Source organism: Cavia porcellus, unplaced genomic scaffold, assembly GCF_034190915.1.
Source record: "Cavia porcellus strain 051 isolate PalLab524CR breed Dunkin Hartley unplaced genomic scaffold, mCavPor4.1 scaffold_7, whole genome shotgun sequence".
Lineage (NCBI taxonomy): Eukaryota > Metazoa > Chordata > Mammalia > Rodentia > Caviidae > Cavia > Cavia porcellus.
This window is the reverse complement of record NW_026947490.1, coordinates 28,557,602-28,582,797: the sequence shown is the minus strand read 5'-3', so window position 1 is coordinate 28,582,797 and position 25,196 is coordinate 28,557,602. Positions and strand designations below refer to the sequence as shown.

Here is a 25,196-nt window from a genome sequence, read left to right as displayed (position 1 = left end):
TCCCCACAGTTGGGGGCAGGAATGGGGGGCTGACCCCGAGGGGTGGAGATGGCTCAGGAGCTGGATTTGGGGGAAGACCCTGGAAAAGGAGGGGCCAAGTTGACGCTAAGGTTAAGAACAGGAAAGCAGGGCTCAGGTGGGCTATGCTGCCAGTGACCAAAGCAGCAGGGGCCTGGGGACAGCTGAGACCCCTGGGGGCTGCTCTGGGACACTGGGCCAGGGGAAACCCAAGCCGACAATGACCCTCCGGACCCCAGGTGGAAACATCTGTGGGCGTGACACGCGGGGGGGTCCCCGCCACCTGCACCAGCTGGGGAGTAGAAGACTCCTGCCCACCAGGGGCTGCCCCAGGCCCATCGGAAGCAGGCAGCATCTGGCTGGAGGGGCAGCCACCAGGCCCCCAGGGAGGCCTGACACCTGAGCAGGGCAGACAGCTGTGCAGAGATGCCCACTCTGTGGCCTGATGGATGGGCCAGAGGGAAACTAAGGCAGATGGGGCTGGTGAGTGCCTGGCAGCAGAGACTGAAACCTAGGGATCTCTAGGGAGTGAGGAGGTGGGCGGGCACCTGGGGGTGGAGGCCACACCAGGCTCATAACATTGGACCTTGTAGCCTGGTGTGGTGCTACATTCCTGTCACAGCACCCAGCTGGAGAGGCTGAGACATGAGGGTACCGAGTCTGAGCCCAGCTTAGGCCACTTAGTAAGACCCCCATCTCAAAGAGGTATAAAAAGGGCTGGGGTGCAGCTTTGTGTGGGGGGCCCTGCTTTCAGCCCTCACTGATGATAAAGTAAACCTGTGAACTCTCCCCCCAGACACCACAGAGCACTGGGTAACAAAAGGCCAGCATTTTATTAACCCAGAGGGGGCTTCTGGTCACCAGGCCTCAGGCCCCGGAGGCCCAAAGCGGCGCAGCAGCTTCTCCTGGTCCTCCAGGTCCTTCCGCACTTTCTTGCGCATGTAGAAGATGGGGCAGTCCCTGCTGCAGAGCGGGTGTGGTCAGGATGGCCCGACTGGTGCCCAGCGGGGGCTGAGCGTACCATCCCCAGGGCAGGGGCCGTTCCCAGGACTTTGCCCCCACCTGCTGCCCACCCTCCTCCTGTAGGGGCTGTTTGCTCAGTAGGCACAGGGGGGCAGATAACAGCGGTGCCTGGTGAGGCACTGGTGGCCGTATATCACCTGTCACCTGGCGTGGGAACCCGCCCCGCCCATCTGTTCCCTGGGGAAAGCCTGGCCCCACCCTGGGGGGAGCGGCTGGGAGCCTGGCCAGCTCTGGACCAACTCGAGACCCTGCCCCAGGCTACAGGTGGGGACTTGGGGGAGGCCAGTCCAGCAGGGCCCCTGGAACTGGGTCCCCAGCCTGCAGCCCTGAGGCAGGGAGGGCTGAAATGGGTACCTACCTGGTGCAGATGACGTCCTCGTGCAGGCTGCCCTGGCAGCGCTGGCACTGGGTCCAGAGGCGTGTGAAGCGTTCCTCCAGGGCGTTCAGGTGGGACACCTGGGGGGCTGGGGTTCAGTGGGCTGTCCACACCCCCACCCCCACCCTGGGCTACCCAGTATCCCACTTACCTCTTTCTGGTACAGCTCCGACTCCCGGGGCTGGCAGAACCTGCACACAGCTCCTGGGGGCGGTTAGCACAGGGGCAATGGGGCCGAGCCAGGTCTGGCCACCCCACCCTGCCCCTTCCCCGCCCGCTGCCCATCCCGGCTGTGAAAGTCCCCAGAGGCCGGAGAACAAGGGAGCGAGTGTCTGAGGAAAACTCCCCTGGGGAAGTCCGGGTGGGCAAGGACCCTCGGGTCGGGGCATGGGCAGCCTTGGGGTCTCACCCTCGTGACTAAGCACCGTGCGGCAGCCGATGCAGCAGCTGCGGCGCGTGGCAAAGGCCAGCAGGCCGCCCACCTTGCCCGTGAGCACTGTCTTGCAGCGTGTGTGGTCACCACCTGCGGGAGGAGGCTGGAGTGAGGTGGGGGCCCCTGTGACCCCTAGGCCCGCCCTGCCCAGGACCCTGACATACGCAGCAACACCGCCTCAGCACGGCCCTCGCCCAGGATGGGCTCAAAGATGCGCAGCAGGGGCTTGGCGAGCTGCTGCTCCAGGTAGTACTGTGTGTCGATGGGCAGGCTGTGCTCCAGCACGAACAAGGGGTCCTATGGGCCAGGCCTGTCATGTATGGTGGCCCAGGGGTGTGCCCGGGGCCCGAGGTGACGAGTGAGTGGGGCAGTGCTGGGCGCGGGTGCCACCCCGAGGCTGCCATGTGGCTGGGAGGGGTCAGAGGTCATGGGAAGCTGGCTGCTCTGTGCCCCATGCTGGGGATCGGGACACCAGGAAGGGTCACTGTCCTGGAAGGAGGCCAGGCTGGAAAGGGCAGTGCGGGGTCACGGCCAGGCTGGGCACGGAGGGGCTGGGCAGCATTGGGACAGAGACCTGAGGCAGAGGCTTTGGGCGGCTGGGGAGGAAGGAGGTGCCCTCGGGCGTGCTGGGGCCTGGCCCGCCCACCCTGGAAAGCAGAAGTGAGAGCCCAGGGCGGGCACTGGGCGGTGCAGGTCCAGGTGGGCCTCACCTCGGACTTCATGTAGGCGGCCACACCCTTGGCAGCGCCGATGATCACGTAGGGGACGCGGTCGCCCAGGCTGGGTGCACTGCCCGGGTCCCGCTTCCTCATCCTGCAGGGACAGTGAGACAGGTGGCAGGGTGAGGGCCAGGGGCCGGGGTGTGGGGCATGGGTGGGGGCAAGCACTGGGCACCGACCTCTCAGCCAGCTCCACATGGGCCTGCTTGCCCGAGTAGTCGGCCGCGGCACGCGTCAGCTCCTTGGTGATCACCAGCTGGGAGATGTCGATGCGGTTGCATAGCAGGTCTGAGATGATGTCCTTGGCATGGGCCACGGCGCCCTCGGGGTCTCTGGGAAAGGCAGCAGTGGTGTCACCAGTGGGCACAGAGGTCCAGCTGGAAACCTAACCCAGCCCTGGGGCCAGGGAAGCAGAGGAAAGGGTGGTGGTGGCAGCCACAGGCGAGCAAGGCAGAGTCTGTGCCACAGCTGTGTGACCTCACTCACCACGGCCTCCCCTCTTCCCTTCCTGTCCGGAGGCAACATCTGCATGTTAGGGGCTGGGAGGGCTCGAGGCACCAACTGTGGGGCCCAAAAGAAGGCTCGTCCCAGAGCCTGGGCCCAGGGAGGAGGAGGCTGGGCCTGGCCCCGTCGGGCCTACACACCGGTCAATGAGCAGGCGACGCAATGAGGCTGTGACCAGGTTGGCCACGAGCGGGCAGTTGTCCCTGCGCACAGCCTCCAGGCCCTTGCAGTCCATGCGGTCGTGGCTGTCGGGCCGGGAGGAGAAGAGCAGGCCGGCATAGCGCTTCTTGCTGATGAGCAGGTAGGGGAAGTAGACCTGGCAGGGACAGGCAGCGACAAGCCCTGAGACTTGGGGGTTCGGTCCCCATCCTGAGACTTTTCCCAGAAACAGGACAGGCAAGAAAGGCCCCCAAGACACAGGGCTGGGACACTCAGGGAGCTGGAGCCGATGGAGAGGGACCTAAGGTGGTTCCTGACTGCCACCTGCCAGGTGCATCCGGATGGGGAGGCAACAAAGATCCCCTCAGAGAACAGAGATCACAGCCCCCCACACCCGTAGGCCCTGCACTGGGGTGCATGTGAGCCATGGGGAAGAAGGTGGGGTGTGATTCTGAATGAAGCCTCCTGGCCTGGGGCTGGGCCCCCCACGGATGCTGCTATATCCACTGTTACCAAGGCTGGGGCTCTGGAGTCCTCAACCCCAAACTCAGGACGCCAAGCCATAGGTTCCTGACCCTGGAGGAGAGAGGCCTGGGGGACTGACCTGAATACCTGGGACACGGAAGACATGAGCAACTGGGGGATCCCCAGCCAGTGCACCTCCCCTGTGGGGCAATCTGGGACCGGCAAACCCCGCACACCTTCTCGAACTCCAGCCGGATGGGCGGGGGGAAGTGGCTGGACACCCAGCTCGCGGCCTCACGCCCCAGGTCCATTGCCTCAGCCACGGAGGAGACGCCGAACCGGCACATGACAGAGTCAGTGTCACCGTACACCACCTGGGTGGGGATGGGAGGGTCCCTCATGCCAGCCGGGGTCTGGTGCTGGAAGTGCCCAGGACACGCAGGGCCGGGCAGGCTGTGCTGGGAGGCAGGGACTCTGGGCCACAGACCCTGGAGCCCTCCCCAAGTCTCTCCGGGCCTTTTTGGGGTGGCCCTCACCTTGGCATCAGCGCTGTAGCCATTGGCCACCGTGTACTTGGACTCCACCAGCTGCTTGGTTTTCTCGATCATCTGACGTCCGAAGCCTGTGACGCTCTGTGGGGTACAAACCCAGGGGCAGGTGTGTGGTCATGAGGGGTCCTCCCGACACTCATCAGCAGTGGGGGACCCAGCTGCTCCTGAAGGTCTGTGGGGTGCATGCGGGTCCGACCCAGAGTCCAGGTGGAGGCTGCCTGGCCCGAGAACCATGGGGAGGCTGTGATTCTCGAGGCCGGGGCACATGCATGATGGCAACAGTACTCTGTGTCTGGACCACAGACATCGCTGTCCTCCTCCCGCTTCTACAGTGACAGAGGCCCTCGAGGCCATGGGGCTGGGCACCATGAGCCTGGGCCTGATTCTTCCGTGTGGATCCGTCAGATGAGTGTCACCTAACCAGGATATTTGCTCCGCCCATGCTTAGTTCTGAAATCCGTATCTCTGCTGTCCAGTTCCACCTGGCCATCACCCCTGCCCCTTTCCTTCCCGTCCTTCAGGGACCCAGGGGTTTATTCCTCCAGTGCTGGCCCCACAAGCTTGACACAGAAGCCAGGAAGGAGCCCAAAGGCAGGAGCGGGAAGGAGTGAGGTGAGCACTGGTCCACTGAGCTACCAAGCAGGGCAGGGCAGGGCATGGAATAAGGGGTTTGCCAGGACCCCCTGGTGCTGACCTGCTCTAGGGGAACGAACTTGTAGATCTCCAGATCTCACAAAGCCCCAGGAGGCATGTGCCACAGATCTGAGCCCTGGGTGGCTGCTGCCGGGGAATAACTCGGGGCTGCTGCCTGCCAAGCCAGACACAGAGGGAGGGGGGACCCAGCGTCCAGACAGCATCTCACACCTTGGTCCTTCCTAGTTCCTTCCTGCACACGGCTCTCCATGACCAGCTGTAATCTGTAGCCCTTGCTGGATTAAATCTTGACTGCACACACAGTCTGTACCTGCGCACAGTCTGTCTGGGTGCTTGGGGCCCTGGTGGGGGTGTAGGAGGCGCTGTCCATGGGATTCTCCGCAGCCTCCTTGCCCAACACCAGAAGCCTGCAGCACTGTCTGGGTAGACAGGGAGCTGCCTATAGCCAGAGTGAACCAACAAGAGGCACAGAAACACCAGTCTGGATGGCAGCCAGGAAGACCCCATAGAGGCCTGCGGCTGGGCTGTGTGGCAGGGGTGCAGGGCAGCAGGTGGAAGTGCCGTGTTCCTGCTCAGAGTGCCCATGGATTGTCCCCTCACCTGGGGCAGGGAGTGACCACAGTGCCAGTGCTGACAGTGGGGACCAGGGATCCAGCCTGGATGCCACAGTCCCCTACCTTGCCCCAGGCCCTGTCCCCCACTGAGAGGATACTGCTCCCCTTCCCTGCCCTGCAGGGACAGGGCCTGATGGCTAAGACCAGTGAGCAGTGCTGACCCCTCCCTGGGGTCACCCAGGCCATGCGTGGGACCCTTGAGCCACTTATGACCTACACTTCCTGCCTCCATAGTCCATGTCCCCACTTGGTCTCAGGACAGCCTCTGGGGCAGGACACTTGTCTGTCTGTCCCCCTCTGCACCTGGTACAGACAGCCTGACCCACAGCACCTGCTCAATGAGTGTTTGCTGATTGAAAAACCAGGGGCTAGGGGCTGGGGATTTAGCTCAGCGGTATAAGCGCCTTCCTTGCAAGTGTGCGGTCGTGAGTTCGATCTCTGCTACCAATAAAAACGAAAAAGACAAAAAAAAAAAAAAAAAAAAAAGAAAAAGAAAAAGAAAAACCAGGGGCTCAAGCAGCCCTGATAGCTAGTCCCCAGGAGGCCAGAGACCTGGCAGCAAGCCCCCATGCTCCTGGCTCCCCGAAGCAGGCCTCCCGCGCCCACCCACCGGGCTGAAGCTCACCTGGGAGATCTCCAGGCATGGCAGCTTGCCCACCTGGGCGCCCGTGAAGCCGTACACGGAGTTGGCGCTCACTTTCAGCGCCAGCTGCCGCCCATCCAGCACCTGCCGCCGCAGGGGGTCCGTCTCCTGGGCCAGCTCGGCCTTGGCCCTAGGAGGGAGCAGATGGTAGGCTGCTTGGGCAGCGCCAGGACACGGGGAGAGACCAGAGGCCCAAGGAGGGGCCAAGCAGAGGCAGGCATTGGCCAAGCTGTACAGTGGGCTGCGTAGTGCACCATACCAGGTGCCAGGCAGGGGCAGCCCTGGGGGTGCACAGCGAGCGAGCCCACCTCTTCCGGGCGCTGAGCAGGTTCTCCAAGATCTGGGGCAGCAGCCCCTTCCGCACCGACGACTTCACGAACTCATCCCCTGTAGGTGTCCTGATGAACTGGTCTGCGTCCAGGCTGGGGAGACAGTACAGCACTGCTGGGTTACCCGCCCTCCTGGGCCCCAGCCTCTCCACCCTGTTCCCTGCCAGCCCCAAAGCCCGGCGCAGTACCCCAGCTTCTGGGCAGCCCCAGGCCGTAGCAGGGTTGTGTAGCACAGGTTGTGGGCCATCATAATGGATGGGTACAGTGACGAGAAGTCCAGGGTGGCGATGGGGACGTCATAGTACCTGCAGGGGGAGCCAGTGGGGACTAGTCAGGGCCAGGACCCCTGCTGTGCCCCCCACAGCTCCCAGCTGGGGCCTCACCCCTTGAGGGGCTCGATGACAGTGGCTCCTGTGTAGTCCTCACCACCCTCTGTCTTCACCACGGGCATCAGCATCCTCTCCCGCATGGTCTGGAGGGGCAGGGGGTGGTGCCATGAGTGACCGCGTGCAGACCCCTGGCCCGGGGGTCCTGCAGTGCCCGCCCCAGCCTAGCCTGGCCCGGCACCAACCTGCCGCAGCAGCTGGGACACGACCTTGACCTGCTGGCCGCGGCTGAGCAGGTAACTGAGGGGCACGCCCGTGACGCGGGCCATCTCCACGTTGTTCACCAGCACCATGAGCCGCTCCAGCAGCCGCAGTGGCAGGAAGGCGTCCTTGAGGCAGTACACAGCCAGGCGGCGGCGCGTCTGGTCGTTCCCGTTCTGGGGGCCACATGGGGGCTGCGGTCAGGTGCAGTGGCCAGGGTTTGGGGCCGTGCAGGGGTGAGGGCAGGGAGCAAAGGTCCTGGCGGTAGAGCCCACAGGGCGGGCACAGCACAGCAGGGAGAGGTCGCAGTGAGGGGGCGGGAGCCACACCTGCAGGTCCGTGATGATGCTGTGCTGCACGTCCTCCTTCTGCTCACCCAGGAAGTGGAAGCTCACGGCATTGAGTGTATAGGAGCGTAGCTTGTACTCCCGCAGCAGCACCTGCGGACAAGCAGGGCAGGCTGGGGCCAGCAGCCTCCCCCAGGGCTCAGGACCTCCTCCCCCACTAACCAACCCGCCCAGCCGTACCTGTAGCATGTCCATCTGCACGCGGCCCACCATGCTGACCACCTTGCTGTCCCGCCGGCCCATCTGCCTCGACTGGAACGACGAGTCCCGGATGTTGGAGGGGAGCCCGACCACACGGCCCAGCAGGGGGAAGCCCTTCACCTGGGCAGGGGACATGACACAATGGGTGACGCTGTTGGGGGACAATGCCTCAGCTGCTGGGGGTCCTGGTGCTTTTGGGGGCTATCGGTCTGTTCTGTTTGGTCTGTTGTTGCAGTACTAGGCACTGACCCAGGGCCTTCACACTGAGCTGCATCCCCAGCCATTTTTATCTCCAGACAGTTTCCTTGTGTTGTCCAGCCTGCACTGAAGCTGGAGATCCTCCTGCCTCAGCCTCCCAGAACGCTGGGATTAGAGTATGCACCACATGCTGGCTTATTCTGTGCTTTCATTACCACAATGATGGAGGATATGAAAAACCAGAAGAATAATATGATACATCCACTAGGGGTTAAACTGTTTCCCCAAAAGAGACTCATGTCCCAGCTTCCCATGCATTAGCGTGCAACTGCACCTGGAACCCAATCTCTGCAGGGAAGCAGAGAGGCGACCCTCACAGGGGCCATAACCCAGGGTATCTCAGGAAAGGGGCCCACAGGTCTCAGAGTTCACAGGGGAGGGACATGGGGAGAAGATAGCTGCCCACAGCCCAGGCACAGCCAAGCCAAATCCTTCCTTCCCTGACCTTGATCTCCCGGCCCCAAGGCCCCTGCCCAGCCCTTCCAGGCCCAGCAGCAGTGACACAGCAGGGTTCCCCTCTTCTTGTGACCTTCCTGCCCCTGTCCTCCCCTTCCTATTCCTATTCCTTGCTGCTGGGCAGAGCCAGGCCCAGGCCAGTGGGTGCAGAGAGCGAGGGGCTCCTCTGCCTGAGCCTCACCTTAAGGGTCTGGGCTCGAGAAATGAGGTAGGGGAGGTCAAAGTTCTGAATGTTGTAGCCAGTGATCACATCAGGGTCCACGGTGCGCACGAAGAGGGACCAGGCCTGGGCAGGAGCACAGAGAAGCAGCTGACACCCATGGCCTCAGTCCCTGGCCTGGAGCAGGGTCTCGGGAGGCAGGGAAGGAGGGTGGGGGACGAGGCTGGGGAAGGTGTGGGGCACAGCAAGAGCCACCTGGAGCAGGTCCTCCTCCCGCTCATAGCTCTGCACCCTGGCGCCCAAGATGGGGGCACAGGGCCGCAGGGTGAGTGCCAGCCGCAAGAAGGGCTCTGGCTCGCCCCAGCGCAGGCCCAGAGAGCAGATCTGGATCACAGGGTCCCGCTCGGGCTCAGGGAAGATGCCTGCAGAGAGGGGAAACGGGACCTGGTGGCTGGGCCCCAGCCCGTCCACATCTCTACCCTGTTAGCTGCAGCCCCTGCAGGATCGTGTGGTCCCCTCCCCTTCCCTTCTACTCTGGCCACAGGGGACCATCCTGCCCCTGGGCCTTTGCACTTGCAGCTTACTTTACTGTGAATGCAGTCCCCAGCCCTCACCCAACCAGAGCCTCCCGACGACCCACATTGGGGGGCACCTGGCCCCGGGGACAGACCTTTGCGGCCAGCACACTCGATGTCGAAGCTGAGCACGCGCAGGGGTGCGATGCGCTGCCATGGCCCTTCAGGGGAGTGGCTCACCACATCCGACCACAGCACGTCAACCTCCAGCTGACACAGGGTGGCCTGTAGGACACGGTGTCAGGAGAAGCCGGGTCCTGGACCCCTGCCCGCGCCCCTGGGGAGCCCTGTACCTTCTCCTTCTGCCTCAGGACATATTTTCCAGCTGGGAGCTCCAGCCAGTTGCAGCCCACAATGTCGGTGTCCACCATGAAGCTAGGGTGGGGTGGGGATGAGATGTAGTCATGAGCAGAGGTAATGGGGTGGGGGTGAGGGAGGGCACAGGGTAGGGGTGCAAGGCTGTACCGGATCTCAAAGTCCACATTGGCCTCATAGGGTGCGAAGCTGGGGGTGCCCAGGCCTGCCACGCGGATGCCCTGCTCCAGCAGGCGGCGGGCAGGTGCCACGAGGCGGGGCAGGGCCAGGGTGATGCGTAGGAAGGGCGAAGGGCCGTGTCCGTGGTACCCGAACATGCCTGCGGACAGGGAAGGTTGGGACCGGCTGGGGGGGTGGAGCGCCCAGGCCCCAGTCGACACTCACTCTCTCGGGAGCATAGCTCCATGGCCAGTACGGCCGGGCCCGCCAGCTCCTTGCCGCCACGCTGGTCCCGGCTGATGGCGGCGCTCAGCTCCCGCTGCAGGTCTGCCAGGTGTTCGGCCCCGAAACCTGGCATAGAGGAGGCTTGGTCAGAGGCACGCTGGCCCCCACAGGCCAGGCCGGGGTTCAGGGATCAGGGCTACTCACCGGGGGGCGCAGGGACGTAGAAGTAGGGTGCAAAGCCATGGATGTGGCAGCAGACAGAGACGCCCTCATCGGTAACCCCAAAGGCGCGGAGCACAGGCACCTGGTTGTGGAGTGGTGGGGTGCGCCCTGGCAGGGGCGGTGCTGAACCTGGAGGTTACAGATCAAGGCAAGACGTCCCCTCTAGCCACCTCATTATTCACTGTCTCTTGCCTGGCGCCTTTCTCTACCCTCAGGAGAGGCCCCTCTGCTTTTCTTCCTTTGTGGTACTGGGCGTTCAATCCAGGGCCACACACCGAGATATGTCCCTGGCCCTTTTAAAGACCCTCCTGCCTCAGCCTCCCAGACTGCTAGGGTTTACAGCTATGAGCCATCCTACATGACTCCTTCCTTTTGTAAGACATTTCCACAAGAAGTAAAATCGTCTATTGATGAGTGCGTGTCTCATGTCATGAATGTTAACAGGTTGATTCTGGCAACCAGCACCTAACGGGGGCACAAGATGGTCCCATGCTGCCCAAAGCCCCTCTCGCTCTGCACTTGCCTGTCCTCTGTCATCAGGAGTTTTCTTTGTCAAGTGGGCTTCCCCGGGGTGCACAGTGCTGAGCAGGCAGCATGACAAGAAGAGCTGCCCCCCACTCCCGCTCGGGGCACCCCCTGACCCCTGCCTTCCCCTCACAGTCCTGATCACTGCCATGGGGACCGCCCATATCCACGCCTCATGGACTCACCCACATAATGATCAATCTCCAGCTGCTGGAAGATGAGGGGCTCCTTCTGGGGGTCTGGCGGGGGCAGGCTGGGCCGCAGCCAGCGGGGGTCAATGGCTGCAGAGGAGAGTTGCCCTGGAAGAGGTGGAGGAGTCAGGGCCCCCTTGTAGACCAGTGGGCTCCAGGGTCAGCCCTGGCCTCGGCTTCGCAGGCCCCGCCAAATGGGAGAAGGCTGGGGGAGGCTTGTGGGATACTGGGGGTCAAGGTCAGGGTCAGAAGAGAAGCTGCAGCCCCAAGAGGCACACAGGGAAGGGGTCAAAGGTCAGCCCTTTGGGGGACTCAAAATAGGTGCAGGTTTGCTTTGCCCCTGACACCAGAGGCAGGACCAGAGGTGAGGGGAGTTGCAGAGGTGAGGGGTCCCAGCTCCAGGACTCACCGTCCACAGCCCCCTCCAAGGCCGGCTGTAGTGCCTCCTCCTCCTGCTCCCGCAGCCTGTTCTCAGCCTCCATCTCCTCCAGCAGTGCCAAGTCCTCTTCGAACTGGGACGGTGGGGGCTCCTCATCCCAGAGGCCTGCTCGGGCCCGCTTTGGGGGCAGCCCAGGCCCTGAGCCCCGCTGCCTCTTGCCATCCATCCTGAGGGCAAGGCAGAGCATAAAGGGGGCTGTGACCAGAACCCCTTTCCTCCATGCCTAGCACGCTCGCTGGGCAGCTAACAATGCAACCACTCTCCACCTGGCTCTGGGAGGCGGCTGGCATGCTCTAGAGGCTGACACCAGGGTTCCCTCCTGCACACCCAGCTTACCCGAGGCCCCCACACCTTCCTCAGGGCTCTCATTGCCAGCCCCCTCCCTATCACGTGATCCTCAGCAGGGCCCCTTCCCTGTTCACCTCCGCCCCATTGGCCTGGCCACCCTGAAGCGGGTGCCAGGAAGTGCTCAGGCCGGTTGCCGAGTCCCGCATCTGTCAGGAGCCTGTGCATGTCACGGGCCAGGACTGTCCTTCCCCAGGCTCAGGGTCCACCATAACTGAAACCCAAGCCCTGACTGTGTGCAACCTCTCTCACAGGCCTGCGCATCCACCCCAGAACCCTGGCCTCCATGCAGGCAGGAGTGCAGGTCGGTCACGCAAGTGACACTGCAGACTGGAGTCTTAGGGACAAGGACCTGGCCTAAAATCAGCACAGGACAATGCCTGACAATGATCAAGTCCAGGATATTTACCATGGACTCAGGAAAAGGTCTTGGAGTGTGCAAATCCCCAACTTCTCCAGCTGCCCCCCAGATGCCTTTTGGCTGGGATCTCCCCCAATCCAGAAGCTACTGTGGTCGACAAATCAAAGCACAGACCAGAGACAGATGGTATTTCTGTTTCCTTAACTGCAACCAATAAAGAAAGCTGAAAGCCGGAAGCCAGGTGTGGGGATGCACGTCATTAATCCTAGCACTCAGGAGGCTGAGGCAGAAGGATCGGTCCAAGTTTGAGACCAGTCTTGGCTACAAAGTGAGTTCACAACCAGTCTGCATAGGCAGACCCTGTCTCAAAAGACAAAAAAAAAAAAAAAAAGGCGGGGCTGCCTTTCCGTGAGGAATACTGCGCATGCGCATAGCCCATGACCGCTTGGTCGTGTCTGCCCCAAGGTTATACTGCAGCCTGCAACTTTGCAGTGCTTCGGGAAGCACCGTTCTAAGGGCTTAAGGGCCACGACCTATGCAACGCTGCGTGATGCCTGTGTATGGGGAGGAGGCAGCGTGTGGTCATAAAAACAAAAGGTGAACCACAGAGCTGGGGGCCAGAGCACGGTGCTGGCACTCTATGTACTGTTCTTATTCTTGGGGGGGGCGGCTGCCCAGGATCCCACCGCTCACCCCGCTAGCACACAGGATGACACGCGCCAGGACGGCCACATGACCGGGCTCATATGCCGAGTGACTTCTGGGTGCCCCGCACCCTTCCACTCCCCAGTGTGTGGGGAGTGGGGGTCCAACGTGGGCCAGGGACGGGATGGCTCCGGGCTCCCCGACCACCTCTGGACAGCAATGGCGAATCTTTCCCGAAGGTTCAGTGATTACAAACAGCCGGCTGTGGCATGTGCCTCAAAATAAAAATTAAGGCCCGGGCGTGGTGGCACACACCTGTAATTCCAGCACTCGAGAGGCTGAGGCAGGAGGAACCTGGGTTCTAAAAACATGCAGTACAAAATAAGTGTGAAAGAAGCCACACATGCAATGCCCAGACTGAGGGGTAAAGGAATGGTGGGGAGCTTAATGGGCATGTGTGTTCTTTGGGGTGGTGGAATGTTCTGGAACTAGACAGGCGGTGGTTGCGCCACACAGTGAACACACACTGAGTCATTCACTTTAAGTGGTTCATTTTGTTGGGCAATGACACACATCTGTCAGCCATTCATGCAGGAGGCTGAGGCAGGAGGACTTTGAGTTCAAGGTCAGCCTGGGCAAGATCCTGTCCTAAACTAAAAAAAGGGCTGGCCAGGCATGGGGACATAACTACCTGTAATCCCAGCACTCTAGAGGCGGAGGCAGGAAGACTGCCACAACCTGTAAATTCAAGGCCAGCCTGGCTATATAATAAGTTCAAGGCCAGTCTGAATTACAGAGCAAGACCCTGTCTTAAAAACAAAAAAAAAAGAGGCTGGTCCAATGGCAGTGGGTTATCAGAACTTATTAACATTAGTTTCACTAAAGTTGATATACAAGCCCCCCACACTGCTAAATTTGACTAACTTTACATACATACATATACATATATATATATATATATATATATACACACACATATATATATAAAGGTGGGCGTGGTGGCTCACGCCTGTAATCCCAGCACTCGGGAGGCTGAGGCAGGAGGATCGTTGCGAGTTTGAGACCAGCCTGGACTACAAAGTGAGCTCAAGGCCAGCCTGAACTGCATAGTGAGACCCTATCTCAAAAAGACAAAAAAACAAAAACAAAAAAAAGGCACCGGGTGTAGCAGCACATGCCTGGAATCCCAGCACTTGGGAGGCTGAGGCAGAAGGATCTCAACAAGTTCAAGACCAGCCTGAGCTAAAAAGGGAGCTGAAGGGGCTGGGGATTTAGTTCAGCAGCATAAGCACCTGCCTTGTAAGTGTGTGGTCATGAGTTTGATCCCTGGTAAAAAAAAAAAAAAAAAAAAAAGGAGCTCAAGTCCAGCCTGAACTGCATAGGGAGACCCTGTCTCCAAAATAAATAAATAAATGCACCCCTGGATTCCATCCCCAGTCTCTGTCTCTCACACACTCAGTTCACTTCACCCTTGCACAAAAGGAAAATCCATGATGTACTCTAGAACAACCCAGTTTGTGGCACACCCCAGGTGGGAGGGACCCACAGGGAAGGGGCTTGAGGGGATTTTCTGGGATAACAGGAAGGGAAATATTGCGTGCACCAAGCTACATGTTTGTGACCTTGTGCATTTCACTTCATGCAAATTACACCCCAATGAACAGGTGAAAGTTTGAAAGCTCCACCTGGGTACCTAGGGATTTATGCTGCAACAGATCATCACGGGAAAACGGTGCCTTTACAAGGTAATTTCCGGAGGCATTATTTGGAATCTCAAAAGACTGGAAACCACCTAACTGCCCTCCCCTAGGTGACTGTTTAAATAAATCACATTAATTCCATTCAATAGAGGAATACTATGCAGCCATATAAAAAGAATGAGGAAGCTCGGGGGCCCCACAGGGCAGGTGCTCGAAGAAGGTGCTTTTCTGCAGAAAAGGTGAGGTACGGAATGGCACAGAAGAGTTTTATGTTTTCTAATGTCCACTCTCACTCTTGTCGCTGTAATACCATCCAACCCACAGGAAAGCTGGCAACTACTGCTCTGGAATCTTTCAATCTATCCATATCATGAAAGACAAAGCTGTCACAGCAGAGAAGTGCAGAGTGCGAAGTGGGGCCTTGGGGGAAAGAACCACTGGTTATGAAGGGTGCATGCACAGCTGAGCAGACCTGGATAGGGACCCTCTCCAAAACGTGTATCCTATCTCACTCCAAAGCTTCTGACTGTGATAATCACACAGGACTGATGGAGGCTGGGGCCCCAGTTCTTAGGAGACACCTGCTGAGGTTTTTGGAGGCTAAGGAGCCTTCCTGATGACCACTACTGTCAAATAGTCAGGCCAAAAAAAAAAAAAAAAAAAGGAGAAGGAACGCTGTGCGGATTCAAGAGTATTTAGATAAAGCAAATTAGGTGTCAACACAGATGCCAGTCACTCAAGACAAAGGGGACACAGCTGTTCACTGTGCTCATCTTACAAGGTCTCTGCAACTTAGAAAAATTCAAAATAGCAACTTGAGAAGAAAACACATGAAGATCCCCCCCCCCTTTAATAAGGTGGGGAGCAGAATACATGCATTGCTTTTGTGTCTATGCTGCTGGGGATCAAACCAGGGCCTCCCATATGCTGGGCAAGCATTCCACCACTGAGCTATACCCCAGCCAGTGTGTCACCTGGGAAGCACAGGCAGGGTGGGTGACAGTGGTTTCCTAGGGACAGCTTGGGAGAGGACTTGATCTAGCAACAGCTCCATTGAGATGTACTTCACACTCCAGAGGCTCTGCACCTTGGGGTGCAGCTTGAAGGGAGCCCTTGGCTGGTGAGAGTGAGTCCCTGTTCCATCCCAGCACTGCCACGGAAACAGCAAGTTCAGTGCTCTTAGCATACTTCCTCTTGCACAGCCACCACAACCCATTTTAGGGGCTTTCATCTCCCACTCCCCAGAAGGCCACATCCCTCGGCAACCCCTCCCGCTGGGCCCATCACCCGATGGCCAGTGTGAGGAAGGACAGGCCCTGCATGTGGTTACCTCTCCTGGCTGGCACAGGACGCGCACTTGTCACATGCTGTGCCCTGGCCCTGTAGTGTCCTTCAGCAGAGCAGCACATGCCCAACAACCCCAGAAATGAAGCCACAGGCGCCAGGGTCAGGCCCTGGCTTTTGGTGACTTCCTGTGATGCTGCCTGCCCTGCCTGTACCCGTGCAGCGCTGGAGCCCAGGGCTTTGGAGCAGGCCAGCCCTGCGTACCCACTCCCCACAGCCACTTCTCCTGAGGGTCTCCAAGGACACAGCTGCGACCACCACTGCACCCCTTCCGGTATCTCACGCCCCAGAGCTGAGCCCTGACAGCCCCTCACGTTCCATGGTCCCCTGAGTCTATCACTTCAACTTTTGTGTCTCCCCCTCAGTCGGTCCCACAAGTTTAGGTTACAGATTCCTCCTGAGCCTGCTCATGGTCTCCCCCTGCTGGGCTGTGAGCTCCGTGAGGAGCTGGCATAGAGGTCCTTGAGGGATCAAGGTCTGCGGTTTTGCTTCCCTCACCAGGGCAGCTGGAGAGATTCTGGACAAACAGGTCAGTCCATCCCCATCTCTCTGCTCAAAGCCTGCCCCGTCCCTCTTCTTAGGCAAAACCAAGTTCAGTCCTCACCATGGTCTCCAGGTACTGCACTATCTGGCCCCGAGTTCTGATGCTACCTCTCACCCTCCTCCCTGGTTTGTCACTGGCCTCACTGTTCCTTACATATAGCAGGTCCAGTTCTACCTCAGGACCTTTGCACAAGCTGTTGATAGTGCAGATATCCCTGGCTCCTCAGCTGCCACCTTTTACTGATGCAGGGTCACCCCTTCCTGGGACTGCCCACCTCCCTTTCCTGCTGTTCTGCTATTGGTTATCACTGCCTGGCATGTTGTACCCTTCTCAGTTCTCAAAGAGCAGTCCCTGGGAGAGCAGCAAGAGCTACAGGCAGGACTTGCTGGGAAAGCTCAGTGTCAGGCAAACCTAGGACTACACTAGGACCATCGGGGGCCAGAGGGGCAGCCCGTGTTGTAAAAAGAACTCCCACGCTACTGGTGCAGGCCTGTCACCTCAGCACTCAGGAGGCTGAAGCAGGAGGATCTTGAGCTTTAGTCCTACTCGGGCAACTTGAGGAGTTCACATCTCATGGTACAATGGAAAAAAAGGGTTGGGGACGTAGCTTAATGTGACAGTTCAATCTCCACTAATACCAAGTAAATAAATGAGTAGAGAACAAACCCCCACATTTCAACCCACTGGGGCCTGAGGAGCACTGCTGTTTATCTTCCACACCGTCTCTGCTACTAGGACAGGAGCTCCATGACAGCAAGGATTTGTCTTTGGTTTCCTGAGATAGCTCCTGCACCTACAAGAGCTCAATAGCCATGGTTAAGTGGTTGCATCGCACCCTTTGGAAACCTGTGCATTTTCCCACTGTGGCCTTAGGCTTCCTTCCCTGGGCCTCTGATCACGCTGCCTGTGGACTGACTGTGTTTCTGCCTCCTGCACCAGACTCTTCTCTGGCCTCCACCTGCCCTTGGGAAGTATGAGCTGGATGAATCCTCCTCTCAGCTGCCTAATCCCGCCACTTCCTGTCTCAGCACCAACTCAGCTCCTCCAGGCTGGCTGGCTGTCCCTGGGCTCCCACAGTGCGTCTCATGACATCTGTCATGACATGTGTGTTCCAAGCTGGACTGTCTCAGTTTGGGAGCGCCTTGAAAATAAGGCTGAAGGTCTCACCCAAGCCAGGACCCCAGCATCAATCAGCATGGTGCATGGACCACAGGTGAGTTTAGATTTCCAGTGTCACCAACTCGGCCAACGCTGCTGAGATGTCTCTCGGTGCTCAGCTGTGGCTCCCAATAGGTTGAGATCTCTCATCCTTTCCACAACCAGACTGTCATAGCTCCCAGACCCAGCAAAGGTCAGAAACAGGGCAGGAAGCTCTCTAAGGGCTACTAGAGACCTGAGTGAAGTGCAGGAAAGAGAAAGCAGACTAGGCAAGGGCAAGTTGCTAGATGGAGTCAGGCCCCTGCCTTCAGTTGTTCCCCAAACCTGCTCCCCCCTTGCCTTCTCCATCTGGCCCACTGCTCAGACCACGAAGCCGGTTGCCCATCACGTCCCCCGACTTCATCTGTATTTCTCTTGTCTTCAGCTCCAGCTCTAAACACATCAAGCTCCTGCCTGCCCCGGGGTCTGCGCTTGTGGGTCGCTCCTCCCACACCTTGCATCCCACTGCGGACTTTTCATCTCAGACGCGGCTTCCCCAAGAAGCGGCTTCCCGCACGGGATTGCATGAGCCAGCTCTAGTTTTCTGCATTTAAGGCACCGCAGCCGGGAAGCACTGCCTTGCTACTGCAAGTCCTTCTCTACAGTCTGCCGTCCCCGAGGTTGAAACCTCAGACTTGACTGTGAAGTGACGCCTGGGACCGAGTAGGCCACCAATATCCAACGAGTAGAGAGAACTGCACAGGCCTGCACGTGGGCACAGGGTCCAAGGCCCCCTGCGAGGCGATCCCCGACCCCAGGTCAGGCCCAGGAGCCCGCAGCCCTGCCCGCCACGAGGGCCCCTCCCGCCACTTTCCGGCCCACGCAGGCAGATCACTGGTCCCGGAGGCCCCGAACCAAGGCGGCCCCTCCTGCAGACACGTCTCGCGCGACCCCTCACAGCACCTTCTCAGAACTGAGCTAGTGACTCCCCAACTCCGTCCCCTGCCCAGCCGAATTCCACGCATCTCTCTCCTCGCTTACCCGCTTCAAACAGCCTTTCCCGCCACAGCGTACAACACCGCGACCTTTGACTCCAGCGTGCGCATGCCCAGAGCAACCAGGCAAGGGCGGGCCACACCCCCTTCCTCCTCGCGCGACGAGGCCACGCCCCTAAACCGGAGCCCCGCCCCGTTACACAAATTCTTACGGGTTCAACGCTTCGGTAACGTGGCCGCATGACCACGCCCCTTCCCGCACGCCCTCCAAATTTTCCAGCGCTGCGCCCCAACCTCCAGGCACAGAGGTGGGGTCAGGACGACTGCCCGTTCTACCGCCCGGCCTTCCCGCGGAGGTTGCTGTCACGGGACTCCCAGCCTCAGTTTCCCATTCTGTAAATCGGACCCAGTGGAAAGGATGAACCCTTGCAACTGTCATCTCTGTTGTTCCGTGCTCCCCGCTCCGCATCCACGCTCCTTCTCAGCGTCTTCCTTGCAACCCGCCCCAACTCCGTGATCTGAGAGGACATCGCGCCGGGAGTACCCCACAGCCAGCGAGCACCACTCCCAGATCCAGGCCCTGGCTGCTGCTTCCCTAACAAGGGAAGACGCTGCCTCCTGTGAGCTCCACGCTGGTTTGAGCCGCCTTATCCAAGCTCCTCACCTACTTCCCGTCAGTCCCACCCGTGTCCCCCCGCCTCGCAGGAAGCTCAGAGAGACGTTTTTCTTGTTCTCTGTAGGTCCCAGTGAAATAACTGCTCCACCAACGCCTGCGGAACAAGAGCCGTGGGACCCAGAGTGCCAGTAGCCCCGCCCACAGGGGTTTGAGGGGCACTTGCTGACCTACAGAATTTCTGGTCCCTCAGCACCTTGAGTGCTCTTTGTCCAGCAAGGGCGGTGCCCATTCAGCTTGTGCCAGGAGGGGACAATGACCCCGCGGCCGCCAGGGCAGGTGGCCCTGGATGCAGCTGGTGCTTCAGCCAATCAGCCTGGGGAGCTGAATCAAGCAGGGAGTGGCATCAGTGAAGAACCTGGAAGCCCCCCATTCACTGCTCAGGCCGGCGGTTCAGAGCCGGCTTATACCCTTATTTTCTCGTTTTTGTTGTTTTTAGTTTTTATTAAATAAAAAGGAACAGAGGCAGAGGGCGCCTGTGGCTGCCCTCACTCTGTTCAAGGTGCACTGTGTGGGGGCTGGAAGTGTAAGCTGGGCAGGGAGAGCAGCGGGAGAGGTCAGAGGTCAGGACTTGGGCCCCATCACCCTGCCTGGAAGACTCAGTGGGCGGGAAGGTGACTTCTGGACCCCAGCTGGAAGGCCATAAGACCAACAGGCCTGGCCGCCCCCCTCTCCCCCAAGAACGATGACAGCGTCCATCCATCCGTTGAAGGGTGTCGGGCAAGGCTGGGGACCGGGGTAGCCGGTCCCTTATTCATGGACATCCCAGATCTCAGAGAGCAGGGGTGGCAACTTCTTATCCTGGAGCCGCAGGGCGAAGACCTGCTCGGAGTGCACAGAGCTCAGAGTGCGCAGGCTCACAAGCTTCATCAGCATGCGCGGGAAACGGAGCTGGTCCTGAGGACAGAAGGGAGGTGCTGCTGGCTCCCTGTCCCCGCCCTGCCAGGAGCCCCCCAAGGCCCAGCCTGGGAAGAGCAGAGGCTGGGAGGCCATAGGCCTGAGGGCCGGCCCACCTGCGGCCTCTTGATGCGTGTGTAGGAGAGCAGCGCCTCCACGTAGGGCTGCTGCAGCGCCTCCACTCGGCTAGGCTCCTGCACGTTGGGGCGGTCGGCGGAGAAGATGTTGATGGCGATGAGCAGGGCGTACTCTGCATCGTCTAGCCCCAGCCGCCGCATGGCCCGAGAGAACTCAAAGATGGGGTTGATGAACTCTACCTGCAGGCCTGCGGCGGGACCAGAAGCCAGAAGTCAGCTCCCTCTGCCCACGCTGCTATCTGTGCACCCCTGTTAGTGGGTGAGTACAGCAGCCATGGCAGGTTCCTATCACTTCTGATGTTCTGTGACCCTGAGCCTGGCGTGGGGCAGGTGTCCTATTGACCCTGGCAGCACACACATTTACTGAGCACTTCCTGCCATCCTCATGCCCTGGGACAGCAGTTTACAAGAGGAAGGCTAGCTCTCGGGGGATTCTGGGGTGGAGGGAGCAGGTGATAAGCATCAGTGAGGACCCACCCTGTCAGAGGGTGACAGGCTTTAGGGACAATGCATGGTAGTGAGGCACTGAAGATTTCGTTCACCTGTCCAACACCTTGAGCAGGGCATGAACAAGGCAGGGAGGGAGCAAGTTATGGGCTGCCCGAATGTCCTGGGTGTGTCTGTTCTCCCCACTTAGGGTTACACAGGCCATGAGGCTTTCTGCATTCAAACAGCAGTTCCTGGGCACACCCGATGATGTGGGCATGGTCATTCCAGGCAAATGCACAGTAAGTCCAGAGGCCTTACTGGAACCAGCTTGAAGGTTTGAATGCAAGCCAGAAGGCCAGTGGTCATGGAGGAGGTGGGCACAGAGGGCAGAGGAGGAACAGGGCAGGTTTGAAGAAGGGCTCTGTGGCCCACAGTGAAGACTGTCTCTTCTCCCTTTAAGATGGGAGCCATAAAAGGTTGCAGCACAGGAGAGCCAGCCATGACAATACCCCTCGGACTGCTGTGGGAACAGGGGCGCTGGAGACGAGTTGGGCAGCAGTGAGGGTGCCCAGCCTCCTCTCCAGCCCCATCTACTGTTTAGGCTTCCTGTCATTCTTTAAAACCCTCTAGCTGCTCCCCTCTGCCAAAGCTCCACTGAGTCCTCTACTGTAAGCTCACAAGGAAAGGGCCACTGGGACTGATTTGGGGACAAGGAGGGGCTGGAAGCTGGAGGACAAAGGCAGGGCCAGGAAGAGCTGATCAGGGACACCCAGACATGCCCCAGGGAGAAGCAGCAGCTGCGCTAAGAAAGCCCCATGGAGCTGCAGGCCAGGCCTCTGAAACTCCCGCCCTTCCCCAGCTCTGACCCGGTGGGCCTTGAGGCCTGAGGTGCGCTTCCTGATGCACTTGATACATGAAGCCTTCTGGCTCTCATGTTGGCTCCCGAGAGCCCACTCTGGAGGCTCCACTGGGATGTGGTTGCGGTCCTGATACCCACTCCGGCCCCACTCAACCCCCACTCTGGTGACCTGCGCGGTGGAAGTCGTCCTTGCTGTAGGTGAAGTCTTTCAGGAAGGTGATGCATTCTGTCTCATGGTTGTATCGCCGGGCTGTCTCCAGCAGCATGATCTGAGGGTGGCAAGGGCCCAGGACCTTTAGCTGCTTCTCTCTCCATCCTGGCCCCAAAGGGCCAGTGGCCTGCCACAGCAGTATGCAGTGCTACACCTGAGCTCTCTGCCCCCACCCCTCAGACTCTTTCCCGGGCAGTTCCAGGCATGGTACAGGGAGTTTTGCCTATTCATTGCCATAGGCCAGTCGAGCTTTGCATGCAGACAGTGCTCAATATTTAACTCACTGGCTCAAATGGCACCCCAAGAGTGTTGGGCGTATTTCCAGTAAAGTAGGCCCCTCCAGCCAATCCTCCATTATTCTCAGCCTCAGCCCCTTTTCCCTTGGCCCCTGGGAAGCCCTGAACACCCTGTTTAAGAGTCTGCAGGCTCCTGTGTTCGTGCCCTTTACTCTGCTGCCACTATCTGTCTCACTGTAACCTCGGGGGTCCCTGTAGGGAGAGGGGAGGGTAGCCTGGCAGTGACCTCGATGGTGGATGCCTTCAGGAGGGCGATCTGGTCCTCACGGCCCAGCTGCAGGAAGCCAGGCACCTGCTTGGCAAAGTCCACAATCTCTTGGACCGAGATGATGGCCAGCTCCGTGAAGTGGGCGAAGCGCTGCTGACGGGCATCGCGGGACTGGGGGTCTGCACCCAGGGGCCAGGGCTGGGATGCAGGAGGCTAGGGTCACTCCCGGCAATGCTCTAGGGAGCCTTCTGCCCCCTGCAGCCCAAAGCCATCCCCCAACCCGTGTCACATGAGGGCAGAGAGGGGCATAGTACCGTGACTTTGGGCTGGTCAGAGAAGGAGCGCTTGTTGCACTGTAGCTGGGCCGCCACCAACTGCTGGATCATTAGTTCCTGAGCTGCTGTTAACTGGATACCCTCACCTTCCCCAGGACCCTGGCTGCCAGCCTCAGACCCTCCCGGGGAAGTCCCAGGGCCAGAGGTTGAGCTGCTGCTGCTCCCTGGCTCCACGGGCAAAGGCTGCTGTGGCGGTGGCTGCTGCTGTTGCTGCTGCTGCTTCTGAATCTTCTTCTTCCGGATCTGCTCTTCTGAGAGCACACCTGCGGGGGATGCAGGCCTCAGCAGCAGTCCAGCCTGGGCAGGCGCCGGGACAGGTGAGCCCCGCCCTGCACTCACACTGCTCCCTCATCCCGGCCTCCTTGCACTTCCGCAGCCGGCACTGCTGGCACTTGCGTCGCATGAAGGCATCCATCTGGCAGGTTCCACCACCCCGGCAGACATAGCGCCCGGCTCCACCATGGACCACACTGCGCCGGAAGAAGCCTTTGCAGCCTTCACAACTCAGCACGTTGTAATGGAAGCCAGAGGCCTTGTCCCCGCACACACGGCACAGCTCATGGCCCAGCATCTTTGGAGCTGGGCCCTTCTTTCGCTTGCGCTCAGGCTCGGGCTCCTCATCTGGTTCTAGGATGACTGGGATGGACAGACGAAGGCCATAAGAGAGAGCCACAGAGACAGACCGCAGCCAGGGTGCAGGTACTCGAGCCAGCCTAAAGGGAAGAGCCAGAGAGCAGAGGGCGACCAAGCAGATGCGTGCAGCTAGGGCCCAGCAAGCCAGAAGGAAGGTGAGGAACGCAGTGGGCCACAGAGAAAAAGTCGAAGCAGGAGGCCTCCAGAACAAATAGGAGGAAATGAACAGGAAACAGGAGCCCCCATCTTCTCTGCTCTGTTTCTCATCTCTCCCCTGCCTAGTCCCCTCCCAGCTCCACACCAGCTCCCTATCCTGGACCCTGGGCCCCATCTCACCCACGATGCAGGCCGAGCTGGCCCCATCGGAGCCTGGGACATCAGGGTCCGGACCCTCAGGCCACGGCTCAGGGCCCTCCTTCTTTATAGTGGGTGAAGAGGAAGAGGTGCTGGGCTGAGGGGGGGCATTTCCTGAGAAGCAGAGGAAAGACAGGAAGGGACAGTGAGCGTCTGCCAGCGTGTGACCAGGTTGAGTGAGGAAGAGGATCACTCACCAGGCTGGGGGGTGTCCCCGGAACTCGTGGTGGGGGAAGACATGGTGGGGTCACGAAGCAGCCTGCGGAATATAGGGGACTGAGAGGCTTGTGGTGCTTGGGAGGAGTAGACCGGGCCCTTTTCCTTCCCCGAAATGTTTTCTACTACTGCGTACTTTTCACTTTCAGCTGGGTGCAGTGACACAAACCCACAATCCCAGCACTCAGAAACTGAGGCAAGAGAATGGCAGTGCGTTCCAGGTCAGCCTGCACAGTCACTTCGAGGACAGCCTAGATTATGACTAGACTATGGATGAAGACCCTGTCTCAAAAAAAAAAAAAAAAAAAAAAAAAACAACAAAAAACACTACTTGCTGCCCTAATTCTCTTAGCCTCCTTCAAATCGCTCCTCCTCTTCCAAGCCCTGCCCATCTGTTCCGGTCCAAATACCAGCCATTCCTTCAACCACAGTGTCAAGGCCTCCCTCCATCCGGTTTCACACCACCACCTACTCTTACTAAGCTGCCACCTCACCTCGGCTAAGAAAGGCCCCCTCGTCTGATTCTGATCCCATCTCCTCGCATTGTGCTCCGCCCATCTTTTCCTCCTAGGCGCCGCCCCATTCCCCCCAGGACCCGCGGCCCACATCCTTGGATAGCCTTCCCAACAGTGCGCCCCGCCCCATCAGCGCCCCCTGCCCAAAGCCCCGCCTACTCCTCGCTTCAGAGCTCGCCCCTCTCCCCCCACCAAGCTCCGCCCCACACCTCGCTCCAGGTCCCGCCCCTCTCCGAGTGCCACTGGGAGGCGGGGCTCATGGCTGCGCGGGGGGTTCTAAAGAGCTGCCTTGCGCTGGGGTCTGCTGCTCCCGTTGCCCTGGAAACATCCGGGGGAGGTGCGAGCTGTGGAGTGGAGGGAATGGAAGAGGAGCGGGAGGCTGAGTGAGGCGGGCGGACAACCCGGGGCAACCCAGGGCCAGGCTCCTCCCGCCTCTACCCACTCTCGAGTACACTTGCCTCCGTCCCTGGCTCTGCTTCTCCTCCGCAGCCCCTGACAGGCCAACGCTACCGGGTCCCCTCAAAAGTAACTTCTGGGAGGCTGGGTTTGTAGCTTGCCTAGCATGCGTGAAGCCCTGGATTCGGTCCTTAGCACCGCAAAAACGAGGAAAAGTAACTCCGCCACTTCTTCCGGCAACCCCCGCCTTACGTCATTTCCGGAAGAGGGTCCGCTAGCGAAAAGCGACGGACTTCCTGTTCGTTCTTGCAGGTTTGAAGGACTGCCCCACGCGGAAGTCGTCTGCTCGCTGAGTGTATTTCTCCGGGTAGCTCATCTGAGGTCCGGCAGAAAAGTTCCGGCAAGATCAGTAGATGTTAGGTTTTAGAAAGGGTGGACGGCGGCAAGCCTTAAAGCTCAGCGCTTTGTTGCCCTTCGTCCTTGCGCTTGTCTGGGGCTCCGGCTAAGGATTTAATGGTCAGAAATCTCTGGCAATGGCTGCTTCTCGCGCATGGCTAGTTTGAAGGATGTTTGACTTCTGGTGGTTGTGAATTTTGTGGTTTTGTAGGCATGCTGCATATTTGTTTTAAATAGGTTAAATCCAAACCTGGATCCAGAATTGGTTCTGCATTTTGTTTTTTGTTTCCTCAGTGCTGGAGAGGTAACCCCTACTTTCTGCATGCTAGGCGAGCTCTACCGCTCAGCTACACCTCCAGCCCCTGGAAAGAAACATTTTAAAAACAAAATTTTGGTGATTGGAAAAATTAAATGATTTTAAA

At 59.4% G+C, this 25,196-nt stretch overlaps 2 protein-coding genes and 1 long non-coding RNA gene across 6 annotated transcripts; 1 reads left to right on the top strand and 2 right to left on the bottom strand.

Moving 5' to 3' along the window:
* Nucleotides 1–832: 832 nt before the first annotated feature.
* Nucleotides 833–18,407, bottom strand: Pold1 (DNA polymerase delta 1, catalytic subunit). 3 transcript variants are annotated; one of them, XM_003465485.5, is made up of 27 exons: nt 18,266–18,407; nt 11,119–11,315; nt 10,704–10,817; nt 9,976–10,122; nt 9,772–9,897; nt 9,538–9,706; nt 9,366–9,447; nt 9,168–9,297; nt 8,753–8,919; nt 8,519–8,623; nt 7,603–7,743; nt 7,405–7,515; nt 7,060–7,251; nt 6,872–6,960; nt 6,677–6,793; nt 6,468–6,581; nt 6,142–6,289; nt 4,234–4,329; nt 3,934–4,071; nt 3,214–3,389; nt 2,749–2,901; nt 2,561–2,663; nt 2,015–2,147; nt 1,827–1,940; nt 1,569–1,621; nt 1,400–1,497; nt 833–981 (listed from the first exon to the last, which is right to left on the bottom strand). In XM_003465485.5, exons 2-27 carry the CDS (start codon nt 11,312–11,314, stop codon nt 876–878), a joined length of 3,318 nt encoding a protein of 1,105 aa, XP_003465533.2. In that variant the 5' UTR covers nt 11,315; nt 18,266–18,407; the 3' UTR covers nt 833–875. The 3 variants fall into 3 exon arrangements, with proteins under 3 accessions (XP_003465533.2, XP_013003330.2, XP_063109249.1); XM_013147876.3 differs by having other exon boundaries at nt 833–978; XM_063253179.1 differs by lacking the exon at nt 3,934–4,071.
* A 6-nt stretch (nt 18,408–18,413) lies between these two features.
* On the top strand, nt 18,414–24,584 carry LOC134476897 (uncharacterized). Its single transcript, XR_010048687.1, has 2 exons — nt 18,414–18,839; nt 18,960–24,584. It is a non-coding gene; the product is annotated as an uncharacterized LOC134476897 (long non-coding RNA).
* Nr1h2 (nuclear receptor subfamily 1 group H member 2) lies at nt 19,305–24,332 on the bottom strand. Of its 2 annotated transcripts, XM_013147881.3 has the most exons (9): nt 24,192–24,332; nt 23,449–23,510; nt 23,234–23,365; nt 22,604–22,900; nt 22,244–22,527; nt 21,948–22,127; nt 21,384–21,483; nt 19,906–20,114; nt 19,305–19,789 (listed from the first exon to the last, which is right to left on the bottom strand). In XM_013147881.3, the coding sequence occupies exons 2-9, from the start codon at nt 23,489–23,491 to the stop codon at nt 19,643–19,645; spliced, it is 1,392 nt and encodes a 463-aa protein (XP_013003335.1). In that variant the 5' UTR covers nt 23,492–23,510; nt 24,192–24,332; the 3' UTR covers nt 19,305–19,642. The 2 variants fall into 2 exon arrangements, with proteins under 2 accessions (XP_013003335.1, XP_013003336.1); XM_013147882.3 differs by lacking the exon at nt 23,234–23,365.
* Nucleotides 24,585–25,196: the final 612 nt, after the last annotated feature.